This window comes from Hyperolius riggenbachi, chromosome 5 (genome assembly GCF_040937935.1).
Source record: "Hyperolius riggenbachi isolate aHypRig1 chromosome 5, aHypRig1.pri, whole genome shotgun sequence".
NCBI lineage: Eukaryota > Metazoa > Chordata > Amphibia > Anura > Hyperoliidae > Hyperolius > Hyperolius riggenbachi.
This window is the reverse complement of record NC_090650.1, coordinates 251,551,486-251,571,056: the sequence shown is the minus strand read 5'-3', so window position 1 is coordinate 251,571,056 and position 19,571 is coordinate 251,551,486. Positions and strand designations below refer to the sequence as shown.

At 44.0% G+C, this 19,571-nt stretch overlaps 1 protein-coding gene across 1 annotated transcript in view; it reads left to right on the top strand.

Annotated features, from left to right (window-relative positions):
* The first annotated feature begins 615 nt into the window (after positions 1-615).
* Positions 616-19,571, top strand: part of VPS4B (vacuolar protein sorting 4 homolog B) — an 86,283-nt gene continuing 67,327 nt past the window's right edge. The window contains exons 1-2 of the mRNA XM_068236782.1: positions 616-798; positions 9,941-10,052. Coding sequence (XP_068092883.1) covers positions 772-798; positions 9,941-10,052 — 139 coding nt within the window. The 5' untranslated portion in view covers positions 616-771. The remainder of the gene's footprint in view (positions 799-9,940; positions 10,053-19,571) is intronic.

The window sequence follows — 19,571 nt, the reverse complement described above, 5'->3', positions numbered from 1 at the left end:
AAATCAGTGAGGGGTCAAATAATTATTTTCTCCACTGTAGATCTGTACAAGTCCGGAGAGAGGGACAAATGAGGAAGAAAGAGGGGCCAAGAGTTTGAGTTCCACAAGAGGGACTGTCCCTCCAAAAGAGGGACAGGATACATTACTTGGCTTCTACCTAAAATAAATAAAAATATAGGCGATGTGAATATAAATAGCATATGACTATAGTAGGGATGAGATTGCGATCTCCTTCTCCTCTGAGATGTAGTTAGGAGTAACATGACTATATACTCTGTATAAGCGCTACGGAAGATGTCAGCATTATATAATAGGTAAATAACAATAACGTCATCACGCTAGCGCCTTGTTCCTGACGTCAAGCGATTTATACGTATCACGTGAAAATTACTATTCTAAGTCACATGATAGTGATGTCAGAGGTTATGACGCATGGGAAAGAGGCATAGCTATGGATTCGTGCTGTGTTCTGAACAGTGCGCATGCCTTGCTCCCTTCTCTTTTTGCGCTCACATCAGATTACAGGTGCGGCCAAATGACGTCGTCTCTGTCATGTGCTCAAACTCCATTGATGAGAAGTGATTGGCTGATTTGCTGAGTGACGCAAATCCGGAAATATTCCTACACCACCCGGAAGTAAGAGAGAACCTTCTGATGATCAGCCGAAACAAGCTTTTTTTTTTCCTGTCGTGGCGAAGGTAAACATTGAAAACGGAAGTGGGGCAAGCGATCCTTCTACATCAGTACGCTCGAGTAACTCAGTGAGCACAGATGGCAGCCAATGGGACAAATCTACAGGTAATGATTAGTCTATCCGGTAGTGGTGCTGACAGATCCGCTGCTACACGCCTGCATCTGACCCTGAGCGCTACAGGAAGCACAGGGCTGGAAGATGTGTCCACATCCTAATGTATAGCCTTAGCTACACCATGACATGTATTTTTTTTCTTGTCAATTACTTCACCAGTCTCAGGGCTAAGTACTGGCCTTGCCTCTGATCTACAGTAGACCTGCTTTCAAATATGTGCTTACTACATCAATTGAAGTAAAGATATAGTGAGGACTTGGCTGTTGACTGATTGTATTGTTGTAGTATGTGGGGTTTTTATAATTTATTGCTTTTAACTCCTTCTTGGTATGGTATATATGAGCGCAGAAATCTGACCTGTAATTGTTGTCCTCTAAGTATGATAGAACTGTTGCTTATCCTGAAACATTGACGTTTAGGGGACCCAGCAAGAAACCTTATAGGGAAATTCAACTAAAATGATAGGGTCGATTGCACTGTCTCATACTGCTAGCTTTCCAATAGGTTGTGGTAAACTATGCCCACACTATTGGCCAATCACAACGCTATGTACTGTAATGCCTGGTACACATCATGCAATTTCCGTCAGATTGATGGGTCCAAATCGATAATTTTTGACAGGTCAAACCAGGTTCCAATTCGTTTTGTGTATAAGTGATTGGAAAACTTATCAGCCTTTAAAAAATGATCGATTCGAACTGTTGATTTGATGGGAAATTGCATGGTGTGTACCAGGTTATGAGGGTACTGTGAAATGGAGAACTGTTAGCAGCGCTGTCTAGTTTAGGGCACCCAACAGGGAACCTCATAGGGAACATTTTGCCAATAATAGCACCTTCTGCAGCACAAAGCGTTGTTATTGGCCAAATAGTAGGGGTGTTAGGGTTGCAACGGTATGAAATGCCATGGTATAACTGTCTAAAAAATGACCACGGTAAGATGGTATTATACAATTATTTTGACCCCCCCCCCAACAGTAAATAATGTGCCCCACTCCTTCGGCATACATATGATAAAGCCGCTGGGAGATTTGGGGCGCTGGGTGAAATTGTAAAAAGGCTCACCATGCTCCTGCAAAAGTCCTGGTGGCTTTAGAGATGGGTGTAGCCAGTAATAGGTGGCTGCAGCATAGGTCGCCAGGGATAGGGTGTAGCCAGTAATAGGTGCTGCAGCATAGGTGTAGCCAGTAATAGGTGGCTTGCAACATAGGTAGCCAGGGATAAGTGTAGCCAGTAATAGGTGGCTGCAACATAGGTAGCCAGGGATAAGTGTAGCCAGTAATACGTGGCTGCAGCATAGGTAGCCAGTAATAGGTGGCTGCAGCATAGCTAGCCAAGGATAGGTGTTGCCAGTAATAGGTGGCTGCAGCATAGGTAGCCTGGGATATGTGTAGCCAGTAATAGGTGGCCGCAGCACCAGGTAGCCAGGGATAAGTGTAGCCAGTAATAGGTGGCTGCAACATAGGTAGCCAGGGATAAGTGTAGCCAGTAATAGGTGGCTGCAGCATAGATAGCCAGGGATAGTGTAGCCAGTAATAGGTGGCTGCAGCATAGGTAGCCAAGGATAGGTGTTGCCAGTAATAGGTGGCTGCAGCATAGGTAGCCAAGGATAGGTGTTGCCAGTAATAGCGTGGCCGCAGCATAGGTAGCCAGGAATAGGTGTAGCCAGTAATAGGGTAGCCAGGGATAGGTGTAGGTGGTGGCAGCATAGGTAGCCAGGGATAGGTGTATCCAGTAATAGGTGGCTGCAGCATAGGTAGCCAGGGATAGGTGTAGCCAGTAAATAGGTGGGCTGCAACATAAGGTAGCCAGGGATAGGTGTAGCCAGTAATAGGTGGCTGCAGCATAGGTAGCCAGGAATAGGTGTACGCAGTAATAGGTGGCTGCAGCATAGGTAGCCAGGGATAGGTGTAGCCAGTAATAGGTGGGCTGCAGCATAGGTAGCCAGGGATAAGTGTAGCCAGTAATAGGTGGCTGCAGCATAGGTAGCCAGGGATAGGTGGCTGCAGCATAGGTAGCCAGGGATAGGTGGCTGCAGCATAGGTAGCCAGTAATAGGTGGCTGTAACATAGGTAGCCAGTAATAGTGTGGCTGTAACATAGGTAGCCAGGGATAGGTGTAGGCGGTAGTAGGTGGCCTCAGCATAGGTAGCCAGGGATAGGTGTAGCCGGTAATAGATGGCCACAGCATAGGTAGCCAGGGATAGGTGTAGGCCACCTACTACCCGGCTACACTATCCCTGGCTACCTATGCTGCGGCCAGCTACACCTATCCCAGGAGGAAGTGCTTTCATAGCGAGGCTTCGTTGAAACGCAGGCGGAAGAGTGGCATTCTGGGTAATTAACCCAGCCGCATCTAGCCGGCTTAGCTGTGGCGCAATTAGAGCTAATTTGAATCACGAGTAACCACCGTGGTTTACTCGTGATTAATCCGTGGAGAGCAAGCCTACTCACAGGTCCTGTACGCTGTACTGGCTTCATTCTACTTCCTGTTCTTGCGTTCCAGTCCCTTTTTAACAGCGCCCAGGGGACGCTGTTTCACGGAAACGGGACGCAAGAACAGGAAGTAGAATGAAAGCCAGAAGGGGGTAACTATTCCACCAGATCTATGTGCTGGTGGGGTGCAGAACTCCCTATCTACATCTGTTTGTTACTTAATTGCTTCAATTTTGTTTTTGACCTTATGGTGTGTACACACTTGAAGACCAATTTTACCACCTTCCATGTAGTATGAGAGCATACTCTACACAGTCTATTCTATTGAGCTGAACTCCCCATCAGATAAAAATCTTTGCAAGATGCTGCACACGACAGATGCTGTACACATTTAAAAGATCTGTTCCTGCAAAAGATCTGTTCCTCTGCAAAATGCATTCATAGTCTATATCTGCAGATCCTCATACACACCTTGTTTAACAGACATTCATCTGCCTATCTGACAATCATCTGCAGATCTGAAGATCCATCCTGGTGGATCTGATTATGCAGATGAATGTCTGTTAAGACATGATACAGCAATAACATTTTATTACCTATGCCATCAGTGATATATATTGTTTTTTCCTTTTTTCTTTCAAGACCTTCTACTCTTTCTTTGGGTAATATTGTTTTTCAAGTATTATAACTTCACAGGCAATTTATCGGGGAAAATTAGGCAAAAATGCAAAAATAACACTTTTTTTTTTTTGTTTTGTTTTTATTACCTCCTTCTTAACTTTTACATGACAAGTGCCACAGTTTTAAAACTCCTCAAAATACATGATTTGACCGGGCTAGGTTAAAATTATATACCATATGATACATACCATATTTTCATCACTAGTTGGGCATGTAGTGTACCATTATCGCCAGCCTTTGTGTCTATATCGATTGCATGCGATCGCTAGGGTGCACAGTTTGGGGACCCCAGTGCTGTATAGATGCATTGCTAGGCCACAACATTTCAATGCATCTATATAGTGTTGGTTCCCCCAAGTTGTCACCATAGTGATCACATCCGGTCGCTATTGGCGGCAGCCATCATCAGGTGTCCAAGAACCCTTATTATTTTTATTTGTTTTGTTTGGTAGGGTTAAACGTGTACAAAAAAAAAACACTTTTTTTTTTTTTGTTTAACTGTCACTTTATTTTTTTTTTCCACTGTAACTTCATGTGAATGACATGTGAATCTTTCACAATGGGATCAGTGCATTAGCACACAGGTCTATGGAGTCAGTACAAAAATCAACCGACTCCAACTCCTCAGGTTATGAAACCGACTCCATCTCTGACTCCAGGTACCCAAAATTGCTCCGACGACTCAGCTTAGACTCCTACTCCACAGCCCTTGCATGGCTATTGAGTGGGTAAAAAAATCATCCGATTCCAACTCTTCAGTTTATGAAACCTCCGACTCCAGGTACCCCAAAATTGCTCAGGCTCCCACAATCCTGTGAGCACATGCAAGAGTGATGATCGCGGTGTCAGTTTTTAGTGCTGGATGTACGTCTCACGTCCAGGAACCTGTAGTGTAGCAAATTTGGATGTGAGACTTGCATCCAAAAAAACCATAAGTGGCTTAGGACGTTGCAATCTGTAGATCAAAAAATAGAGGTGTGCACACCTCCACCAAGGGTGGATGTCCTTCACCAAGGGTGGACACACTTCTAGGTAATAGAACAAAACAGAGGCGCCAGGAAGAAAAAAAAAATACACTAAAAGCGGTTTTAAAATGTGAGGTAGTGGTGGAGGTTGCCTCACACAATTGATGACTCGAGTCGTTTGATTCAAGCAAAGTTTTTTTTAAAGTGTTTTTTTTTTTTTTTTTTTTTTTTCTAAACGTTATACTACGTTTCACAGGTATTTCACCTGCTTCTTCAGGCAATCAACTAGAGTAACTGATTATGTGCGCTTATCATGCATGGGACCTCAGTATAGCCAGGCTGAAATCCAGTAGTCTATAAACTGTAATTTATTTTAAATTGATGTAGCAGTTGTCTGAAATGAGCTACATGCACTTCCTATGATTCTCTCTCTCTCTCTCCTCTCTCTCTCTCCTCTCTCTCTCTTCTCTCTCTCTCTCTCTCTCTCTCTCTCTCTCTCTTCTCTCTCTCTCTCTTCTCTCTCTCTCTCCTCTCTCTCTCTCTCTCTCCTCTCTCTCTCTCTCTCTCTCTCTCTCTCTCTCTCTCTCTCTCTCTCGTCCTCTCTCTCTCTCTTCTCTCTCTCTCTCTCTCTCTCTCTCTCTCTCTCTCTCTCTCTCTCTCTCTCTCTCTCCAAAGTATGGCTTCATTACTGTTGAAAGAGCCAGCCATACAACCCCATCTCCCATCCCTTCTCTACTTGTCTGGATAGGATGTGCTTTTAACTACATGTACGCCCTGATTACAGGGATAAGCCTGAACTTCATTCCTGTCCCATCCCCATCCTCATTCACTCTGAAATACTCAAATAGGAATCTGGCATTTTAATACAAGGTGTCCACTGAGACTGTTTAAAGAAGACAATGCAGCCTGCTAGTAAAATGAAGTTATATTTACCTGAGAAGCCTTGTCCCATGAAGCCAAGAAACTTTTTTTTTTTTTTTCATTAGCAGGCTGCATGATTTTCATCTTTACTGTGGAGGTTCGCTTTAATGATCTTTAATGGATACCAAAGTCCCAAATTATATGGAAAAACTGGGGAAGCATGGCAAGTATGGTGAGGCTGTACTGATGCTCAACTGTTCCCCGTTCTCCATTTTGCCTCTCCGATCTCTCTAAATGCCCTCCGGAACCCTCTTCCCTGGTCAGCCCAGCTATCACTGCGCCTGTGCTAGCCAGCTGCAAGCGCCCTACCTGCAATGACGTCATGCGCAGAGTGCTTCTGGTCAGCGATCGCTCACTGTAAGGACGCGCCCAGCACAGGCACAATGATGCCCCACCTGGCTGGCCTGGAAGAGGGTGCCGGAGGGCATCAGACAGCTCACCATACATGCCTGCTTCACCCCCCCCCCCCCCCCCCCCATTTCTCATATTAATTTGGCCCCTGGTATCCTTTAAGCAACAATATTCCACTTCATACATTGTTTCCCTCCTAACCTTGCCCACCAAAGCCACGCTGTTTTTCCTCCTCCCTATTTTATTTGGATACAGAGTTGTCTGTACAGCCCTGAGGCACCACATTGTTAACTGCAGGTTTTTAGCGCCATTTTTGGCAGGCGACACAAATTTATTGCAAACCACATGGCCTGAGGAGGTAATAAGAGCACTGAAGTTGGCTGATCCAAAACGGATTTATGAAAATGTCCACTGGCCCAATGACCAGCAGAGTCTGTGAAATTCCTAGTGTGATAATGAATGTGCATGGATTGGGTAGCACATAAACTTAGTGTCCATACAAGGTTGTGTTTTTTTTTTTTTTGTTTGTTTTTGTTTATGCTTTCAGTAAGCTATGAACTTTATTTTTCTCTTTTAAACTGTAAAAGAAGCAAATACGTTCAATATTCCTGCCATTACTAAAATGTTGGCTAAACGATATCTGTCCATTTAAAACTGAACACATATTGTTGAACTGTGACCTCTTTACACTTGCTATTGATCCAGTTAATTATTGCGTTTTTTTTTTTTTTGTTTTTTTTTTTTTTTATAAGCGAACTATGCTTTCTCACCCTTATTACTGCTGATAATCTCCTTGTGACTGAATGACGTGCCAGAGAACCTGAATCTGACTCAGACAATAGATTTTTTTTCTTGTGTTACTTTTAAATATCCTGAATGAGAACTTTACTACTTTTTTTTTTGTAAATCCTTAAAGGGACACTGTAGGGGGGTCGGGGGAAAATGAGTTGAACTTACCCGGGGCTTCTAATGGTCTCCCGCAGACATCCTGTGCCCACGCAGCCACTCACCGATGCTCTGGCCCTGCGCAGGCCCAGTCTGGTCTGTGCCTGCACCGTACGCTCCGTACAGGGAAAGCGAGGACACGGCAACGCAGGCGCAGTGGTTTTCAGACTTTAAAGTCTGAAATTCCAAAAGTGAAGCAGAGGCGCGGCCGGAGCATTGGTGAGTGGCTGCGCGGGCACAGGATTTTTTGCGGGGGACCATTAGAAGCCCCGGGTAAGTTCAACTCATTTTCCCCCGACCCCCCTACAGTGTCCCTTTAACTTGTAGCCTTACAACTAGCGATTATGGGCAGATTTGACCAAGAGATAAATCTCTCTCTAATCTAATATGATTAGAGAGAAATCTGTTAAAAGAAGAACATCATTATTATATGATAACATATTCTGCTTCTTTGCCTGGCAGAAAATGTAACTAAAAGGATACCCAAAGTGACATGATGAGATAGACCTGTGTATGTATAGTGCAGGCATTTATTTATTATTTATTGTATTTATAAAGCGCCAACATATTACGCAGCGCTGGACAATAAATAGGGATACATACAATATTTAGGGGTGACATACAGCAAAATGACAATACCTGAATACAAGAAAGATCAGATCATGCAGCACAGTATGAGTACAAGGTAATGCTTAGTCAGTCACTGAATGGAACATGGAGATTAGGCAAGTTAGGTTCACTCAGATGCCTAGCATGGGTGCACAGTAATGGAGGTGCATGATCAGGTTGGACACAAAAGGAGGAGGACCCTGCCCAAAGGCTTACAATCTAAAGGCATGGGCAAACTTGGCCCTCCAGCTGTTACGGAACTACAAGTCCCACAATGCATTTGCCTTTATGAGTCATGACTGTGTCTGTCAGACTCCTGCAATGCATTGTGGGACTTGTAGTTCCTTAACAGCTGGAGGGCCAAGTTTGCCCATGCCTGGTATAGTGCCTAGCACACAAATAACTAGGCTGTGTTCCTTTTTTTTTTTTTTTTTCTCTCTGCCTGAAAGAGTTAAATATCAGGTATGTAAGTAGCTAAATCAGTCCTGAACCCAGACAGGAAGTGACTACAGTGTGACCCTCACTGATAAGAAATTCCAACTATAAACAATTTCTTAGCCGAAAATGGCTTCTGAGAGCAAGAAAGGGATACAAATAGGAATTTCTTATCAGTGAGGGTCACACTGTAGTCACTTCCTGTCAGGACTGAGTCAGCCACTTACATATCTGATATTTAACTCTTTCAGGCAGAGAAAGGAAAAAAAGGAACACAACCTAGTTATTTGTGTGCTAGGCACTGTACATACACATGTCTATCTCATCATGTGACATGTCACTTCGGGTATCCTTTAAGTTCCAGCTTTTTGTGAATGTAGGGTGTACTTGAAGTACCATCTGTTAGTATCGGCAATTGGCTCAGACTTTGTTACTTGCTTTCTCCCCCATTACTGGCCACTTTGAAAACCAATATAGATACTTGAAAATTTTTCAACATTTAGTGATGACCTAGGACCCAGACCCCCTGGCCTGCATGTGTGGATCCTTAACCTGGCTGCTAACTTACTTACCGGTGATTGAGCATAATGCAGTAGAGAAATGCTTTATGAATACTGCCAGGAGATATTCTGGTTCAAGTGAAGAAATAAAAGGTTTGGGAGCAACTATCAGCACTGAAGCTAGGTTAAGTTGGCCACACGCATATCAGATGTCCCTCCATACCTTACATTATAGGGTATAACTATTATTCTGAACTTGAACCTTGACTGGGTTCTTAACCTGGAGATATAACTCTGGGTGCGAAAGTAGAGATTTAATTTATTTTGATGTATAAACTATTCTTTTATAGCAATAGCACCTGGTTCCCAAGGTTACCCTGACAAATTCTTGAGTCCCAAGCCAATATCCATACCTACAGTTTGAGTAATCTTGAGGTTTTTGGTTGAGAGAGGTCAAGCTTAATTAAGACCACATTATAATAATATATTACTGTCACAGCAGTCTTTGACCTTTAAAGGGAACCTAAACTGAGAAGGATATGGATTTTTCCTTTTTAAAATAATACCAGTTGCCTGACTTTCCTGCTGATCCCGTTTCTCTAATACTTTCAGCCACAGCCCCTCAACAAGCATGCAGATCAGGTGCTCTGACTGAAGTCAGACTGGATTAGCTGCTTGCTTGTTTCAGGTGTGATTCAGCCACTACTTCAGCCAAAGAGATCAGCAGGACTGCCTGGCAACTGGTATTGTTTAAAAGGAAATATCCATACCCCTCTCAGTTTAGGTTCTCCTTAAATCAACCTCCTTTACTCCCATGGACCTCTGCTGGATTTAAGGGTTAGTGTCAGTATGCGCTATTCCTTGTCACAGTAGGTGCTGAGAAGGGCAAAGGTTCAGTACTTAATTTACTCAGTGTGCCATGCTCCATGTCCAGATTGAAAGTAGAGTTTGTTTGCTGGTTTCACATAAAAAAAAGGGTTTTTCCTGTATTGAAAGCTCTATTTCTGGGATGTATAAAGGATGGGTGTGCCTCTGCACTGTGCAGAAGTTAGTTGAGATCCCCTTAACTGTGGTTTGAGCAGTGGCATAAATGTGCCCATTATAGTTAGTTATATGTTGGTGTGGCTTGGTTAGTTAAAGACTCAGAGTGATATCAGTGCAAAAGAGACTCTGCTGTTTGTGTTTGAGTTGCCTAATCTTGCATCAAAATACTGTTCTTCACACACTTCTAAATATAAGTCCTTAATGTGAATGATTGGTCTTTACATACAATATTTTCTTTTTCTAACAGAAGGCAATTGACCTTGCCAGTAAAGCATCCGTAGAAGACAAGGCTGGGAACTATGAGGAAGCTCTACGATTATACCAAGCTGCTGTACAGTATTTTCTTCATGTAGTAAAATGTAAGTGTGTGTGTGTTTTTTTTATTTTTATTTTTTTTTTATGCCTTTTTGAATAAAATTTGTCCTGCCTCATCAAGACTCACTTTCAGGACACCTAAAGTGATATAGAAGCTGCCATATTTATTTCTTTTAAAACAATACCAGTTGCCTAACATCCTGCTCTTTGGTTGCAGTAGTGTCTGAATCACACACTTGAAACAAGCATGCTGCTAATCTTGTCCAATTTTTGTTAGAAATGTCTGATCTGTATGCTTGTTCAGGGTCTATGGGTAAAAGTATAAGCGGCAGAGGATCAGCAGGATAGCCAGGCAATATGCATTGTTTAAAAGGAAGTAAATATGGCAGCCTCCATATCACTCTTACATTAGGTGTCCTTTTAAATTAACTTTCCTGGAAAGAAATGGCGGCATACTGATGGGTTAGGTCCGCCCCCTGACCCCCATTGGACAGATCATTTTATAAATTAAGAGCCCGCCCCCCCGCCATCCTCTTTTTTTCTGTCCTCGTATGGACTGGTCATTGTTTTTTGTTTTGTTTTTGTTTTTCCCTTTAAGCGCCTATTTTTGTTTCTTTGTACCTTTTTTTTTTTTTTTTTTTTGGCGTGTGTACGACGGGTTAAGCCTCTCCCGTCATGGCAGCGGCATTGCGACCTCTAAACGGGGTCTACAAATGCGCCAACCGTCTCTGGTAGCTGCTCCCCTGTGCTGAACGCAGTCGGGCTAGCGCGGGGTTTGTCTAGCCGACACGCTATTTCCTCACTTCCTGCTCAACGGAGAGGGAAGTCTCGCGGGATTTGCCGAGACTGTCCCTGATTGGCCGGCAGAGCGGAACGGCTTTCCGGAAAGGAAGGATAGTTTAAAAGGACGCCAGAGCGGGTACAGCCCTTGCTGGCTGCGGTACCGCTCTGGTCGGAGGTGACAGTGGACGGTGGAACGTTCCAGGGATCCAGTGCGACACTTCAGCAACACAGCAGGAAAGGTATTTGGTCCTGCACTTTACAGGTAGTGGAATTTCTTCAGTTTTTTTAAGTGTGTATGCTTATGATATGCTATATGTGTTTAGGATGGATGGTCAGGAGACCCACAATGCATCAGCATCAGCATCTCAGGAGAGGTAATGAGAGGTTTTTCAGCCTCTCCATCTAAGTTTATTCACAGGGTGTTTTATATATTATAGCTTTTCAGCACAGGGGTCAGTGGGACTTCTATTTAAAAGAGTGCGCTATCTCCCTTTTCAAGGCGGACTTTCTTAGTGGAAACATATCTTTTTTGTGTCTCCGCAGTCCGCGAGGAGGAGAGAAGAGGAGAGAGGTGTCTAAAGGTCACCATTCCTCATCGAGATCCAGATCACGCTCAAAATCAAAAAGGAACAAGTCCACCAGAGAGGCCTCCTACGATGCAAGCTCATCGAAAAGGAAATCCCCTGGAAAGCGTGTGAAAAAGTCTCGCAGAGATGACAATTATTCACCTAAAAGGCGATCATCTAGACAACGTTCTCCTAGTAGGAGGCGTTCCTCGGATCGCTATTACTCCAGTGGCTACTATAGATCACGCAGGAGCAGATCTCCAAGACGAGATCACCGATCAGGGAAAGGAAATTCTCCCAGGAGATATTCGCCAGGCTATGACTATGAATACAGGCATAGGAGACGATCTTACGGCAGGAGTAAATCTCCTAGACCATTGCCTAGGAAGGCCCACAGATTTGATCAACCAGCAAAAACGTTATGTTGGTCATGTGGTCAACCAGCTCTTCCGGACAAGATGGTCTGTGAAGCTTGTTTCACAGAATTAGGCAGGGACAAAGACTCTGAAAACCAGCAAGTCATGTCCTTCATCCAACAGGCAGTGCAAGAGACATTTGAGAAGCTGGCGGCTAATCAGCCTGTGCCCTCTACATCTCAGGCACATCAGGAAGAGTCTACACCAGCCTCAGGCCTACCGCCTATGGGATTCGATTTTGCTCTAGTGCCCGCCTTTGTCTCAGCAATCAAGGCAGCAATAGCATGGGAGGAAGAAAAGGAAGTTTCTCAAGAACCAGACAAGTACTACCCGCATCTAGACAAACAACCAACCAATTTTCCCTTTATGAAAGTGATAAAAGATATATTTTTGAAAGAATGGAGTAAAGTGGATCAGAAGACTTCATTATCAAACAGATTTGCAAAACTTTACCCGTTAAGCCAGGAAGATTCAAAAATTATGGACTCTGCCCCCATAATAGATGCGTCAATTATGAGACTGGCTCGTCATGTTACTCTTCCCATGGACGATGCAGTGTCTTTTTCTAATCCTTTAGATAGGAAAATAGATACTGATATTAAAAAGGCGTTTCTGGCTGCAGGAGCGGCCTGCAGGCCGGCGGTAGCCTTAACTTCTCTTGCCAAAGCTGTTAAAGTCTGGGTGGATAACATCGAAGTCGCACTCAACTCAGACACCGATAAAGCTGAAATTATCAAAGCCTTAGATGAGTTAAAACTGGCCAGTGACTTTATAGGAGAAGCTGCCATAGACACTATCAGATCGTCATCCAGAGCCATGTTACATAATGTTACGGCAAAGAGAGCTCTATGGTTAAAACCTTGGTCTGCAGACCAATCTTCCAGGAATAACTGGTGTAGAATACCGTTTGACGGTAAAAATCTCTTCGGGTCAGAAATGGACAATGCCATTGCTAAAGTCACTGGAGGAAAATCGGGACTTTTGCCCCAAGACAGAAAACCCAGGACAACCCGTCAACAGCCAAACAAACCACAGTCTTCTTCCAGGTTTCAACAGGCTCGTACATACAAACCAGGGAAGCCATTTAATAGAAATTGGAAAGGGACACAGGCGTCCTTTCTTAAGTCTGGAAAGCCCAAACCAAATCCAGGAGCAAGTCAGAACTCAAAACCCTTCTGAAGGTGCGACCGCCCAGACAGAGCCAGTAGGAGCAAGATTGCACTCTTTCTGGAAAGTCTGGGTGGATACAGTGGAAGATGGCTGGGTACTCAAGACTTTACAAAGAGGTCATTCGTGGAAATTCAAAAGGTCTCCTCCCAGATCAAGATTTCTGGAAACTCGGCTACCTCCGAATTTGGTAAAGTGTCAGATCCTATTAGACTACGTGAATTCTCTGGTCCAATGCAGGGCCATAGTTCCAGTCCCACGCCAAAAAGAATCAACAGGAATTTATTCTCCATTGTTCTTGGTCCCAAAGTCATCGGGGGGATGGAGACCGGTGTTAGATCTAAAATTCCTAAACGGTCACATAAAGACACGACGATTCAGGATGGAGTCATTACAGACTATCATAAAAGTCGTGAGGGTAAACGATTGGATGGCAACGTTGGATCTATCAGATGCATACCTCCATATTCCAATCAAGAAAAGCTTTCAGAAATACTTAAGGTTTGCGATCAACGGCATACACTGTCAATTCCAAAGTCTCCCTTTCGGAATTTCAACAGCACCCAGAACATTCACAAAGATTCTTCTCCCAGTCATTGCCTCCCTCAGACAGAAGGGCCTAAGGGTCTTCCATTATCTGGACGACATACTGCTTGTCAATCAAGATCGAGAAGTGCTGTTACATCACCAAAAAATATTGTTACAAGAACTGCAGAGACTGGGATGGTTAATAAATTTCCCAAAAAGCCAGTTAACCCCATCTCAAGACATGATCTTCTTAGGGGCCAGATTCATAACCAATCAAAACAAGATCTGTCTGCCGTGCCAGAAAGTAATATCCATTCAGCAGAAGGTAGCATCAATATTATGTCACCAGTACATATCATCCAGAACGTGCCTGAGCCTGTTGGGGACGTTCTCATCAACAATCCCAATGGTGAAGTGGGCCCACTGGAATTTGAGAACTTTTCAAATCTTTTTTCTCAGCCATTGGAACAAAAGGAGTATGTCACAGATGTTCAAACTACCTCTAGAAGTGAAAATCTCCCTGCATTGGTGGAAACAGGAAAAGAACTTGAGGAACTGTCTTCAGATCCAGCAGGCAATCCCTATCGTAATAACGACAGACGCAAGTCTAGCAGGTTGTGGGGCTCATTGTCAGGACTTTTGTGTGCAGCAGAAATGGAGGATCCCTTGTGCTCAGGAACCCTCCAACATTCTGGAACTCAGGGCAGCATTCTTGGCTCTGAAGTCTTTTCAGCACTTAATTCTAGGGAAATCAGTATTATTACAGATAGACAATGTGTCGGCAGTAGCTTACATAAGAAGACAGGGGGGGAACGAGGAGTCGAGCACTTCTTCAGGAATCAATTCACATAATGTCTTGGGCACAAAAGCATCTAGATCATCTGACAGCAATTCATCTCCCAGGGCCACAGAATATACTAGCAGATCGCCTGAGCAGACAGTTTGCCGATCCCAACGAATGGGGTCTGAACAGCGACATATTCAACCTAATTGTGCAGAAGTGGGGCCTTCCACAGGTGGACCTGTGTGCTTCAGCAGAGAACTCGAAGTTGCCGAGATACTTATCCCGCTATTACCAGCCGACAGCGGAGGCAACAGACTGCCTAACAGCAAAGTGGAATTTCCAGCTGGGGTATGCATTCCCTCCTTTCCCACTAATCTTGAGACTACTACAAAGACTGATACTAAAGTCATGCTCGATCATCCTTATTGCGCCGTTCTGGCCTCGAAGGCCTTGGTTCACTCTCCTATCAGAGTTGAGTCTGGAAGATCCATTCAAACTACCCCAGGTTCCGAACCTTCTTTGTCAAGGTCAACTACTATATCCGAACGTCAACAGTCTCAATTTGACGGCCTGGAGATTGAGAGGCAAAAGTTTCTAGCATTGGGTTGCTCTGAAGAGGTCACGTCTACCTTGCTAAAAGCCAGGAAGATTTCCACAAACTCTACGTACCATAGAAACTGGGGGAAATTTGCAAACTTTGCATCTGTAAAGAAATTTGACTTTCTTGCTCCCAAAGTACAGGACATTCTAGCCTTCCTTCAAACAGGAGTTGATCTACGATTAAGCCTTTCTGCCATAAAGGTTCAAGTCTCAGCGCTTTCGGCCTTGACGAGTCATAAATGGGCTTTGAATCCATTAATCATCCAGTTTATACAAGCAGTACAAAAACTGAGACCACCTAGGAAACCATTTTTCCCACAATGGGATCTATGTGTGGTCTTGGAAGTGTTATCCAATCCACCGTTTCACCCAGTAGAGTCAGCATCTCTGTTGAATACTACACTGAAAACTGTATTTCTAGTGGCAATTGCCTCAGCCAAAAGAGTATCAGACTTACAAGCCCTAGGCTGCTCAGAGAATTTTCTTCAGTTTTATCCTGATAGAGTTGTTCTCAGGCCTGTACTTCAGCATATACCTAAGGTGGCATCGTCTTTCCACATAAATCAGGAGTTAACCTTACCAACATTCATCTCAGACGAACAGTGTCATCCCCTGGATGTGGGTAGAAGCATAAAAGCCTATATGAACAGTACAAGCACCTTCAGATCATCAGATCGCTTGTTTATAAACATTCAAGGTCCAAACAAAGGTAGTGCAGTTACTTCCAGGACAATAGCTAACTGGCTAGTTAAGCTAATACAGTTGTGTTACAAAACAAGAGGCTTGCAAGTACCATCCGAGATTCATGCACATTCCACTAGAGGCATGGCAGCCTCTTGGGCATCTTTTGCAAAAGTTTCATTGGACACTATTTGTAAAGCAGCCAGTTGGTCATCATCGCATACTTTTCTCAAACACTACCATGTTAACCCTGCAGCTCTTACTACTTTAAAGTTTGGTGAATCAGTTTTGTCTGTGGTAAAGAAATAAATTACGTTTCGATTTGCATTTACCCTCCCTCTCTGTCTGATTTTGTAGATCCCATCAGTATGCCGCCATTTCTTTCCAGGAAACAGGAAAATTGAATACTTACCTTCCGGTAATTTTCCTTTCCTGGAATAGAAGATGGCGGCATACGAACCCACCCTCTCGTCCATTCGAGGACTGATTTTCATGAGAATGGCGGGGGGCGGGCTCTTTTAATTTATAAAATGATCTGTCCAATGGGGGTCAGGGGGCGGACCTAACCCATCAGTATGCCGCCATCTTCTATTCCAGGAAAGGAAAATTACCGGAAGGTAAGTATTCAATTTTCCTGTTTGTTTCAGAAAAAAAGCCAATATTTTTTTTATGAAACAATACATTTAAATAAAGGAAGTGCTGGCTTAATATACTGGGGAACCTGGTGCCATCCACCTAGCCATGCATGTTAGCATTGACCTCTCCACATTGACCAAACTTGGGCCAGCCATTTGGAATACAGGATATCGTCATTTATTTTGAATTATTTATTAAGTCTTAGGGCTCTTTCACACAGACGTTGCGTTAGAGGGGACGTTAAGGTCGCATAACGTTCCCCTAACGCAACGCATGGTGGTGCTAATGGTGAACGATAGAGCCGCGCTACGCGGCTCTTGGTGCGCCGTTAGACGGATCGGAACACTCCGCATCACGTTGTCCCGCTAGTGACGTCAGCACAGTGCAGTGAATAATAATTAGCCATGTGCCTACTCACAATAGACATTACTGCACATGTGCACACAGTCTAACGCAGCCGAATAGGAGTATAACGCACAGCACGCTGCACTTTCATTTACCGTGCTGCGGTATACTCCAACGCAACCAGGGCACTGTGAACAGCCCATTGATTTACTATTGCTGTGAGTTGGGCTGCGTTACAGGCTGCTGTAACGTCAGCCTGTAACGTCCAACTATGAAAGCAGCCTAATGGCCCATACTCACGAGGGACTTTTGTCGCCTCAACACGCGGCGCGCGCGTGTTGCGGCGACAGGTCGCCCGTGAGTATGGGCCGTTGCACGCGCGCGCACCCCGAACTGTCGCCCGTCGCTCATGTCGCCATGCGATTGAAAGTTTCAATCGCATGGCGACAGTCGCCGCCGCACCTCCGCCGCAACTGTCGCTAGTCCGCGTGAGTACGCGGACTAGCGACAGCAACCTCCATTAAAGTATATGGAGCTTCCGGCGGAGGGAGGAGGAACGTCGGCGACAGCTTCCGTCTCGCCGCTGGTCCCTCTTCCGCGTGTGTACGCAGAGGGACCTGGCGAGGAGCTGTCGCCCACACGCTCACGTGTGCTGGCGACAGGCAACATTTGCAGCCCGTGAGTACGGGCCATTAGGCTTCAGAAGTTGCATACATGGAGCTGTTTTTTTTTTTTTTTTTTTTTTTTTTTTTTTTAACCTTGGTGTCTCCAGCGCAGTCTTCTGATATGTTTGGGATGAGAAGTTAATTTATTAGATCTTAGAAAGGTATCATTATTGGTGTCTGAGAACTTTAGTGTCCTTCACCCACTACGCTTCCACAAGCAGGAGCAGGCTGGAGAGATGCTCCTATAGCTACATCCATTGGGTCTCCCTATTTTGGCTACTACGTCACCTTAGTTCTACATCTTTAGGGCTCTTCTGACACCGCCATCATGGAGCCTTGTTCTAGTTCCTTGTGTTCATTGCAGTTATTTAGCTTGGTTGCTGCAACTGGGGACATGCAGATGGCCAGCTCCTGGAATCAGAGGTACAGTGGTGCTTGGAAGTTTTATGAACCCTTCAAAAAGTTATATATATTTTAATAAATGTGACATAAAACCTCATCTGATTTCCAAAGACATGCCTAAATGTAGATAAACAAACCTAGTTAAACAAATAAAACTAAGATTATTACATTTGGTCATGTATTTATTCACTCTGGTAGGCATACTCTACACACTTTTTTTTTTTTTTATACTTTTTAAAATTATTTTTATATCTTCAGGAGAATTATATTGGCAATAAAGTTTTTCTACTCTACATAATATTGGTGGTGACATATACTCATTATAGATTGCGTAACTAACCAATAGCGCCTCCTTCAAACACATTTTTTTTCGTCATATTGGAGGGGGGTTAAGGGGACACCCCGGATCCTGAAGGAATGGCCGCAGGAGGAATCCTCCTCCACAAGTTAGTTAGGACATTTGGTCAGTGGCGCCGTTTATCTACCTACTTTGACCAGACTCGACACACCCACCCACTCCAAGGTTTGAGACTTCTGGCTAATTTTCTGATGGTCTCTACCCTGAAAGATTTATGGGGTAATCAAGTGTAATTTTTGTTATTCCATTTCCAGTAATATTTAGGTCAAGGATTTTTTTTGTTTGTTTAAGGGGATATAGCATCCTTCCTTCCTGCTTGTTGGCTTCTCTCTAGTGATAATATAGAGGGGACGCTAATGTAGCTTTAATATTATAGGGGCAGAGCTGCTGATTCTTTATCATGGGAGGAACCATACCTTATCTGTTCTGTATATTACTAGAAACTGTTACCAGGTGACTAACCCTTGATTTTAGCGTTGTGTACTATTGACTAACTAAGGGCTTGATTCATTAAAGGGGCACTACAGCGAAAAACTGTAAAATTTAAAATATGTGCAAACATATATACAAATAAGAAGTACATTTTTTCCAGAGTAAAATGAGCCATAAATTACTTTTCTCCTATGTTGCTGTCACAGTAGGTTGTAGAAATCTGACAGAAGTGACAGGTTTTGGACAAGTCCATCTCTTTTTATAGGGGATTCTCAGGGATATATTTATTTTCAAAAGCACTTAGTGAATGGCAGTTGCTCCGTCAAACTGCCAAAAACCTGTGTAGCGAGCAGGGAAGCTGGCCAGCATCATTGTTTAAATCCTTTTTTAGGGAATACCTTTATAAAGAATAAAAGCCTTGCTGAGAATACCCTATGAAGAGATGGACTAGTCCAAAACCCATCACTTTTGTCAGATTTCTACTGCCTACTGTAAGTGACAGCATTATAGGAGAAAAGTAATTTATGGCTCATTTTTCCTCTGGAAGAGACGTACTTCTTATTTGTATATGTTTGCACATATTACATTTTACAGGTTTTTCGCTGTAGTAATGAGGAGTGCCAGCTCAGTGCACTCTATGCTGCAGTAGTGCTAGTATGCACTGGTAACTTGCGTGCGCTCCTTTGTAACTGACGGCCGCACCACTTGTCCCGCCCTGAGCCCCATTGGGTCCAGTGGCTTTCTAGGACGTGATCCCAGCAGTTTGATTGGCCCAATATGCTGCCGGGCCAGTGGGGGGGGATCACGTCCTAGAAAGCCACTGGACCCAACGGGGCTAAAGGTTGGGACGAGTGGAACGGCTGTTAGTTACAAGGAGTGCATGTAAGTTGCCAGCGCATACTAGCTGCACTACCGCAGCATACTGTGCACTGAGCTGGCACTCCTCTCATTAAGCTTCGCTGCTTTAGCAGCACAGCTTAAAGGGAACCTGAACTGAGAGGGATATGAATTTTTCCTTTTAAACAATACCAGTTACTTGTCAGTGCTGCTGATCTCTTTGGATGCATTAGTGGCTGAATCACACACCTGAAACGAGCATGCAGCTAATCCAGTCTGACCTCAGTCAGAGCACCTGATCTGCATGCTTGTTCAGGGGCTGTGGCTAAAAGTATTAGAGACACAGGATCGGCAGGAGAGTCA